Here is a 10,044-nt window from a genome sequence, read left to right as displayed (position 1 = left end):
GGCACATAACAACAACAACAACATAATAATAATTAAAATCTGATCGACTGAACAAATATTATCTGGAGATTAATGTGTTGACAAAAAGGGAATCATCTGTACAAAATGGAGCTCAAAGTACAAGAATGTCTTGATGTTTATCGGCATGAACAAAGGGTGAGAGAGACAGAAACTGTCCATCTGGTCTTTAATCTATGCTTGGTCACCACAAAAATAGACTTAGCTATGGTGCAGGGATAGGGTCCCTTAATGGTTTCCCAGGTACCTGATATCTGAAAAAACTGCTAAGGCAGAAGGATACTAGAAAGGGAAAAAAATTCAATGAATATTTTCAAACTGGCCTTATGATTTATATTTCAGTTTTATTTTTAAGCCTAATTTGTCAGCCTCAGCTCTGGATTTATTAAGAAAACTGAGTTTCCAGCCCTATAAAACTGAGCATAAAGGCCCTAGAACATGGTGATCAAACTGCGAGGTTCAATGTGAGTCAATATCCCCAGACCATCTTTACCTCATTACATTCTAAAAGCATCAGATATCATATACATTTACTCTACGCCACCCTTTCCCTCTCACACCTCCTAAACTTACACATATACACATACTCATTCTCCTTTTCATATCCAAGAAAGAAAAGGCCATAAACAGTTAACTTGAGGGTTCACCTTAAAATAAAATTAAAAACAATATGCCCATCCAGCACTAGTAGCAAAGTTTAACAAGACACAAAATAACAAATGCTGGTGAGGATGTGGAGAGATTCGGATGCTCATACACTGGTGGTGGGATTGTGAAATGATACAACCACTATGGAAAGAAGTATGGCGACTCCTTAAAATTGGAAATAGAAATACCATTTGACCCAGCCATTCCATTACTAGGTATATATCCTAAAGAAGTGAGAACCGTGACAAGAACAGCCATATGCACACCCATGTTCATCACAGCACTATTTACAACAGCCAAAAGATAGAAACAACCTAGGTGTCCACCAACAGAAGAATGGATAACCAAACTTTGGTATATATACACACAATGGAATACTATGCAACCCTAAAGAATAACCTAGAATTTACAAAATACCACATAAGATGGATGAACCTGGAGGACACTATGCTGAGTGAAATAAGTCGATCACATAAGGACAAATATTGTATTAGTCCGTTATTGTAAAAATCAAGGAAAGGTTTATCTATGGAAGGAAATTTTCTTTGTTGATTGCCAGGGGTGGGAGGGAAGCAAACACTGTTAGATAGGTAGAGGTAAGTATTGATTTAGGTGAAGAGAAAGGCAATGTACCAAATATGAGTGATCAACACGGTGGAATTGAGGAAGAGGAAGACATAGAGAGGTACATGGGAGGTACAGACAACAAAGATGAACCCTTTTGCACATACAGTACTGCATTGTCAGTGAAGGCTACATGGTTATATGGGTGGATAGATGGGTGGACAGGCTGAATATTAGGTATGTCTATGCATGGGGGGGAGAGCTCTAGTAGCATAGTGCCTAAAGCACTTGACTGCTAACCAGGAGGCTGGCGGCTCAAACCCACCAGCCATTCCTCGTAAGGAAGGTTGGGCAATCTACTTCTAGAGTGATACTGCCTCGGAAACCCAAGGAGGGGTCGCTATGAGTCGGGTCCAACTCAACGGCACATAACAATAACAACATGCATGGGGGAGTGTACCCAAGACCATGTATAGGGTTGACAGACAATGGTCCTATAAGTGTATTTGTATGATCTGAATTCCCAGGTGTATAGTACAGCTGACAAGGGACAAGTTTGAACTAGATGGTGCCCAGCTACCAATGTCAACCACTTGGAAAGGGATGTATGTAGGAGACCCTGGATAGAGAGGGAGAACAATATGGAACAAAACTCAAAAGCATTTGGAAAAAAGATAAAAGGGGGGACCACGTTCGCTGGTCTGATAGAGCCTGGTGGAACCACTGAGACTATGGCCCCTAGCTACCATTCAGGTCTAGAATGGAACCCACACCTGTGGCTTCCAGCCAAACAAAAGACAAGCATATGAGTTGAACATTTACCTGAGGTAAATACACTCCTTGGAGAGAACAAGCATGGGAGAAAGAAGGGCTGTTTATGCACAGGGAGACAACTCAGGGGACAGGGGTGCATGGAGGGATGGACACAGGGAAGAGGTAACTATCGGGAGGAAGTGGGAGGGGAGCTGTTGCATTGTGGTGAATTGGGGTCAATGTCATGAGACAAAGTGTATGTGAACTGCTGTATGGAAAGTGAATTTGCTCTGTAAATCTTCACCCAAATCACAATTTAAAAAAAAAAAAAATCTGCCAAAAGACAGAATTTTCATTGCAATATATTTTTCACCAATATTTACAGAATACAGAGAAAACATGAACTGTTTCCATGGTTGAATTTTTTTTTTAAATATATTTTACCAAAATATAATTTATGTATAGTGAAATACATAAAACTAAAGTGACATGGGTCAATGTCCATGGTTGAATTTTATACATATACAAGAATAAAGACCAAAATATATGTTCAGTATATTGCTCTTATATTGAATGTAAGAAAAACAAAGCACTCTCTTATTATACCATCTCTTCCCTTCATTTTCCCTAAGCCCACTGCTCTATAGCCACCATAGCTGGGAAACAAGATCTCAACCTTCTCGATGTATCTGTAACATAGTTGTTTCCTACCAGGACTATTTGTGGGCAGGCTGTGAAACTGGTCACATATTTAAGTACAGGAGAAAGAAAGTACAGAACACAGGAAACAAACAGAATTTTACAGATTCTCCATCAAGCAACAGACCAACCAAGTAATCCAAGACCTCAAATCAGATTACATAGGTAACTACAAATGAACTTCCTATATCATCTCTCATCAAACAACTTTCTTGTTTAAATCATCCCCAGAATTACTATTAATAAAATGCTCCTCAAATACAGGAAAGACGGTAGGGGCAGTAATTAGCAAGACAACATACCACATCCAAGGGGGCATAGTCAATGTCCTCCAGAAGGATCCAGTGGCCCTTGGTGGCTGCCTGTGTCAGAGTGCCAGGCTGCCACACAAACTCTCCTGGGACATCTGTGCAGCGATACATCCCCAACAGCATCTGTAGAAAGAGGAAAACATAGTTATGTAAACCACCCACCTGAGGTGCCAATGCTACATCCTTTGATTAATTCTGTTAATTTTCCACAGGGATATAAGCATGCACTTAAGGATTACACGGCTTACCCCATCAGTTACAAACAAAACAAAACTTAAATACAAATATGTACAAGCATGCCAACCCACTAAAACTTGTCATTTCTTAATTACCTTACTGTCAGTCTGATCTCCAAGCTGAACTTTGAGAAGATGAGGGGGCTTCCTTCTACCTGTCATTCCAGCTAAATGTTCAACTAAGGAAGTTTTGCCACATCCTATTGGTCCTTCCAACAACACCGCATTATGAGATGCCACTGCCATAGCCAAGGTCTGAAGATTTCTGCAGACTGACTCAACCAGCACGTAAGACTTAAGGGCCAGCTCCTGTTCACGTGAAGAACTCCTATTACTAGCCTGAGGAGGCAAGTGGTAAATAAAAAAACATGTCAAAAAGAGTCTCTCCCTCAAAGGACACAACTTTTAAGGCAATGTTCCCACTGACCTTACATAAATGCCTGTCAATAAAACAGTAGTAGCAGAAAACTGAAGACACAAAACCTATTACAAAGCAGGTATGGTACTCAAGGTAAATACCAGATTTTTCTTTTCCCCCTTTCCTTTCTGTTTTTTGGAAGAGGGCAGGATTTATTAACAAATGTAAGAAAATCTCCTCAAAGTTTAAGAAAGGGAGTCATAGTCAGATGTTTAAGTTTCTCTACCCCTCCTTATATTCTAGGATTGCACATAAGATCAAGAATGCACACAATACACTTGTAAGACAATCAAAAATAGACTGAGATGATATTTTACATCATAAGATTGTTAAAATTTTTTTAGGCATAAGTGTATTGGGATCATGTTTTTGAAAACCCTTTAGACTTTTCTCTAAATTGATTACTAACTTTTAAGGGTTAGTAACTTCTCAAACATGGCTAGTCTTCTGAAGATACATAAGACAGATTCAGGGCTGGAAGCCCCTGAATTTTCCTCAGGGCTTTCTAATAAGCAGGCTGGGCCACAGGGCCACTGTGCACTCCTGCCCCAGTATCCCCAATTGCCCAATACCAGGCCCATTCCAGACCAATTTTTTCCCTACGTTAAAATTCTAATGCCCCACGCCTAATCTACGGCAGGATAGTGGTTACAGGGTTTTGTGTAAAGGGGGAGGCTAGTGACTAGAAAGGAACACAAGGAATTTTTGAGGTACTGGTTATATAGATTATTCAGTTTATGAAAAATTATTGAGCTCTGTACTTATGACATATGCACATCTAACTGTATATTATACTGTATATTATACAAAAATTTAAAAAATAATAATATAAACACATATACATACATATATTTTGTAATGTAATTTTGTCCATCCAGAGTCAAGTGCTTGTTTCAAGAAGAAAACTGAGTAGATCAGACAAAGTGACTACTGACTAAAGACTGCTAGGGAAAACCAGACTGGCTCCCAGATTCTTGACCTATAAGCCTGGTTCCAACTATGATCAGAAGCCACATTCTTGGAAAAAAATTTTAATAATCTTATGATATAAAAGGAGCTCTGGTGGCATAGTGCCTAAGGCATGTGACGGCTAACCAGAAGGCTGGCCGTTGAAACCCACCAGCCACTCCTCAGAAGGAAGGTTGCGGAATCTATTTCCGTAGTGATACTGCCTTGGAAACCCAAGGAGGGGTATCATTTCAGTCATATTTTTGATTGTCTTACAATGTATTATTGAGTACATTCTTGATCTTATGTGAAATGCTAGAATATGAGGGGATGAGAAATTTAAAAATCTAACTATGATTCCCCTCTTAAACTCTGAGGAGACTTTCTGTTAAATTTGTTAATAAATTCTTGGAAAGATGTTGATTTCATATGGCAGGGAGGAAAATATTAGCCTCCCATACAATGAGCAAAGAGAATACTCTGAAAGAAACAGGCTGCTAGAAGTGAACATCCCTGGGCCCAGACTCATCTCTGCCAAGAGCAGCCCAAGAGTCTCCAGGAAAACCACTCTTCCTGCTTCACATGACTATGGGATCACAACATGTGTGACCCAACTTCACAGAGCAGTTGTAACAAGCAAACAAGATATATGAAAGAGCTTTGCTGAAGTTAAAGGTATCACACAGCCATCATTAGTGTTTCTAATTTAATATTAAAGAGGTACAAAGGGGATATCAGGGAGGAGGGCACTCAGTAAATTTCTCTTAATCTCTCCCTCAACGCTTCAAAAAATGGAGGCCTAATTAAGCAACTTCGACTTGGTTCACATCTAGTACACAGAGCCCAACCAAGGGAAAGAGCACACTGAGTGTTAGGAAGGGACAAAAGGGCGCCACACCCCTACTGATGCCAACATACCTGCTCTCCAGGGGCCAGGAGCTGCCTAGGCAGCACTACACCACAGACAGTGGTCACCCTGGAGGAGAGGTCTGCTGAAAAAAGGTGTCCCTGTAAGTACTGCAGCTCCTTCTCCTTATGCCAAAGGGAAGCTTCTGGATTAGCCAAAACCAAGGCCTTTTCCAAGTCTTGCAGCTGAGCTTCTTCTAGTAACCTGGGGAAACCAGGATCTCATCAATTACTTTAATAAGCAAGACAGTCACATCAAGTTCTCTAGAAAGGAGCGTGCTTACTTCAACCTGAAATGAATCAATTCCTCACTACTGAAAATCTTCTTAAGGAATGATAACTTGTGTTCTTCATTCATACAGGTGACCAAAGCAAGACAGTTGGCTGTGTACCTGAAGGAAGAAAAAAAAAGTACGGAAATTCAACTGATCTGCAGTTGACTCTAAGGAATAAAGAAAAATGACTAGTCAAATAAACACTAGAAAATGAAATTTTAAAGAATTACTATCATATACAATGAGGAGCTCTGGTGGCACAGTACCCAAGGCATTTGACTGCTAACCAGAAGGCTGGCAGTTCAAACCTACCAGCCACTCCTTGGAAGGAAGATTGGGCAATCTACTTCCATAGAGATATCACCTCAGAAACCCAAGGAGGGGCTGCTAAGAGTTGTATCTGACTCGAGGGAATTGAGTTTGGTTTTGTTTGGTTATCACACACAATTAAGAGTAGAAAATACAAATCAGGCATGATGAACTAACACAATCAAAAGCAAAAAAAGGTAGAATTCCATTCTGGTAAAACTAAGCCTAGGATGACTGCTTCTCATTTTATATCATCTCATTTCCTCTGATGTGACACATTCTTAAGGAAAAGGAGTAAGAAGAACCCAAAAGGCAAAAGAAAAAAAAATGGCTGCCTTTCTCCACACCACCTCTTACCATCCCCATTAAGAATAGCACCGGAAATGCCCCAAAGCTCCATACCAGCGGACCAAGGTGTCATGGCTTCTGAGGAGAGGAACACACACACTCCAGTCCCAGAGTTCCCAGAACACAGACTGCTCTTGCTGCAGAAACTTGTAGGCTGCTTCCATTAGGTCCCGGAGCTTCATCCGCCGGCGCCCATAGCGGACCGGGTTAGCATCTGAACTCTCTAGGAAGAGCCTCTGAAAAACTGGGGATGTGTCCTTGAAATACCTCAGGGCAAACCTTCAGAAAGAAAGAGAGTTAGAGTATTTGCATGTACTGGTGGGAACTTCAAAGTATACATTTCTTCAGAGTTAAGACAAGAGAATATAACAGGGACTACCAAGGGTCTGGGAGCTCTGGTGGCATAACGGCTAAGACATATGACTGATAACCAGAAGTCTGGTGGTTCATACCCACCAGCCACTCCCTGGAAGGAAGGTTGGGCAATCGACTTCTGTAGTGATGTCACCTCAGAAACCCAAGGAGGGGTCGCTGTAAGTCAGACCTGACTCGATGGCAGCGGGTTACCAAGGGTCTAGGAACAAAGGGGGACAAATGCTAAATCCACCTAGTCCTAAGATTGTACCTATTCAAGTTCAGGAGCCAGAACCAAGGCATAAGAATCTAAGAGAACACAAAAACTTAAAAGTAATTACCCACAAAAGCAGAGATACTTATCCCAAGTGTTAACTAGCAAAGACATTCATTTTCAACAAACATTTATTAAACTCTTACTATGAACTAGACACTGTGTTAAGCCCTAGTGATTCAAAACCAAGAAGATACTTTAAGATACTTTCATTAAGAAGCTCACTGTCTAATAAGGAAGACAACCACTTACAGAAACAACAGAGGTGCAACGAAAAAATCCAACTGACCCTGGGGAAGTTAAGAAGACATGCATAGGTTACATCTGAAAAGATAAAGAAGAGATCCTCATCAGAGCATGAAGAAAAAGGACATTCCAGGCAGAGGAAACAAAAAGTTCAATGATAGAGTGAAGGGAAATAGCCTGGTATGCCACAGCAACCACAGTGTATGATGGCTGAAGAACAGGAAGAAGAAGTCAACTGGCAGGAAACACTCTGGGTAACTACCCATGGTAAGACACTGGGGCTTCACTGTACTGTGTTTCCCATACAGATATACAGATGTATTCTTCTATTAGGAACTCCAGGAGACTCCATGAGAAACTCTGAGATAAATTGAGTTAAACAGGCATCTTTATTTATATACTCATTAGATATTTACTGAATATTTGTTATGTGTCAGGCAATGTACAGATATTAGAAATATCTATGAAACTATAAGTCAGGATGCACGGTCATGAATCATATCCAGACCACCACAAAGCTAGGTGGTCAAGCACCAGAACCAATTCTGTAACTCTTTTTTATCTTCAATTATGTATGTTTCCCAATCATGGTCCTCCTCCCCACCCTTCTGGAGCCCCACTCATGATAGTGATGAACCCATCTACCACCAATTTTGTGATGATTTCCTTTGTTTTCAATCATATATAATTAGCCCCATGACAGTCACTCAGTGGACTCCATTCACTTTTCTGTACCAAGTACATGCTGATGATTTCCCTCATCCTGGATGACTGTTTTTGTTTTGTCTTTGTCCTGTCTAAGGCTTAATAAGAAGGTCTCTATTATTTGTTTGGATCTGGGGTCTTTTCTCCCCTAACACATAGTATATCCTTATTATTTCTTCTGTTGCATTCCTTGGCATGGTTGTCTAAAGAAAACCCAGGGACTGAGAAAATGCACAAGCATAGAGTGAAATATGGCAGTCACAGAAGGACAAATATTGTATTCGTTCACTATTTGTAAAAAGTAAAGAAAAGGATTATATATGGAAGGAAATTCTTTGTTGGTTACCAGGGATGGGATGGGAAGGGAGGAAGCACTGCCAGACAGGTAGAAACAAGTACTTATTTGGGTGAAGAGAAAGGTAATATACCAAAAGCAAATGACCAACACAGTAACACTAAGGAAAAGAAGATACAGAGAGGTGCACAAGAGATACAGACAACAAAGATAAGCCCTTTTGGATCTATTTAGGAGATCCTGGACAGAATGGGAGAACAATGCAGAACAAAACTTAAAATCATTTAAAAAAAAAAAAAAAGGACCAGGTTTGCTAGTCTGATAGAGCCTGGTGAAACCCCTGAGACTATGGCCTTTAGCTGCCCTACAGGTCTGGAATTGAACCCACTCCTCTGGCTTCCAGCCAAACAAAAGACAGGCATATGCACATTTACATTAGGGAGACACACTCCTTGGAGAGATCAATCATGGGAGAATAGAAGGGCTGTGTATGCATAGGCAGACAGCTGTGGGGGGAGGAACAGAAGTGCATGGAGGGAGGGAAGGACACAGGGAAGAGGTAACTATGGGGAGGAAGTAGGAAGAGAGCTGTTGCATTGAGGGAAATTGCAGTCAATGTCATGAGACAAAGTGTATGTGAAATGTTGCATGGAAAGAGAATTTGCTCTGTAAATTTTCACCCAAATCATAATATAAATTACAAAAAAAAAGATAAACACTTTTACATATGCAATACTGATAACAAACATTAATTGATGAGTAAACAGGCTGAATGATCAGGTATGTCTAAGAAAAAGGGAATATACCCATGACCACATGTAAGGTTGGTAGATAATATTTCTACATACATATCTGTATGTGCTGTAAGAAAGTCACATATATAATAGAGCTAACAAGGAGCAAAGTTATGTTAACTTTTAAGCCACAGCCAACCACTGCTGAGGGAGCAAGTAGTTGGACTTGAGGGCTCAGGACCATGGTCGCAGGGGATATCAAGCTCAATTGGCATAATATATTACACAAAAACATTGTTCTACATTCTACTTTGGTGAGTAGTGACTGGGGTCTTAAAAGCTTGCAAACAGCCATTTAGATGCAACACTGGGTCTCTCCTTATCCAGAGAAAAGAATGAAAAAAAATAAAGATGCATGGAAACAATCAGTTCAAGAAACCATTGGCCATGCGATCCTCAGCCTATATCACCATGAGACCAAGAGAACTAAATGGTAACTGGCTACCAGTGTCAACCACTAGGAAAGGCATCAGTGCAGGAGATGCTGGATAGAGCAGGAAAATAACATGCAACAAAACTCAAAATCAGGGTTCCGGCAAGATGGCGGACTAGGCAGAAAGACTGTACAGACCCTCTTCAACAAAGAAAACGGAAACCAATTAACACAGACACAGAAGATAATCCTGGACCCTTAAGCCTTGAAGGGAAGGATATAGAAGTGAACCAAACCCCAACTGGCAGAAGAATTTGCGTGAAAATACCAAGAAAGGAGACAGACGGAGCTGCGGTCTGGCAGCGATCCTGATGGCACAGACAGCTTGGAGAGTCCCGAGTGGTGGTAAGACTTAAGAATTAACCTAAAAATCACCTTGCTAGCTAGGGACTGCACGGAGGACTGTGCACGGTGGCTGGGGAACAAATGGAGAAAGTGAAGAGAAAGGTGGGCTGAGCTGTGGACTTTTGCCGGTCTGAAGGGCACCGCCATTTTGTAGGTTTAAAAAGC

The 10,044-nt window shown here is 40.8% G+C and overlaps 1 protein-coding gene across 1 annotated transcript in view; it reads right to left on the bottom strand.

The window, feature by feature from the left end:
• MDN1 (midasin AAA ATPase 1) overlaps nucleotides 1-10,044 on the bottom strand; it is a 229,787-nt gene that overhangs the window by 185,668 nt on the left and 34,075 nt on the right. Inside the window, exons 3-7 of the mRNA XM_007951423.1 lie at nucleotides 6,488-6,712; nucleotides 5,786-5,893; nucleotides 5,514-5,706; nucleotides 3,326-3,568; nucleotides 2,985-3,116 (exon numbers count right to left, since the gene is read on the bottom strand). Of these exons, the coding sequence (XP_007949614.1) occupies nucleotides 2,985-3,116; nucleotides 3,326-3,568; nucleotides 5,514-5,706; nucleotides 5,786-5,893; nucleotides 6,488-6,712 (901 nt within the window). The remainder of the gene's footprint in view (nucleotides 1-2,984; nucleotides 3,117-3,325; nucleotides 3,569-5,513; nucleotides 5,707-5,785; nucleotides 5,894-6,487; nucleotides 6,713-10,044) is intronic.

This window comes from Orycteropus afer, unplaced genomic scaffold (genome assembly GCF_000298275.1).
Source record: "Orycteropus afer afer isolate SDZICR_OR568_19922 unplaced genomic scaffold, OryAfe1.0 scaffold00011, whole genome shotgun sequence".
Taxonomy (NCBI): Eukaryota; Metazoa; Chordata; class Mammalia; order Tubulidentata; family Orycteropodidae; genus Orycteropus; species Orycteropus afer.
This window is presented reverse-complemented; position numbering and strand designations above follow the sequence as displayed.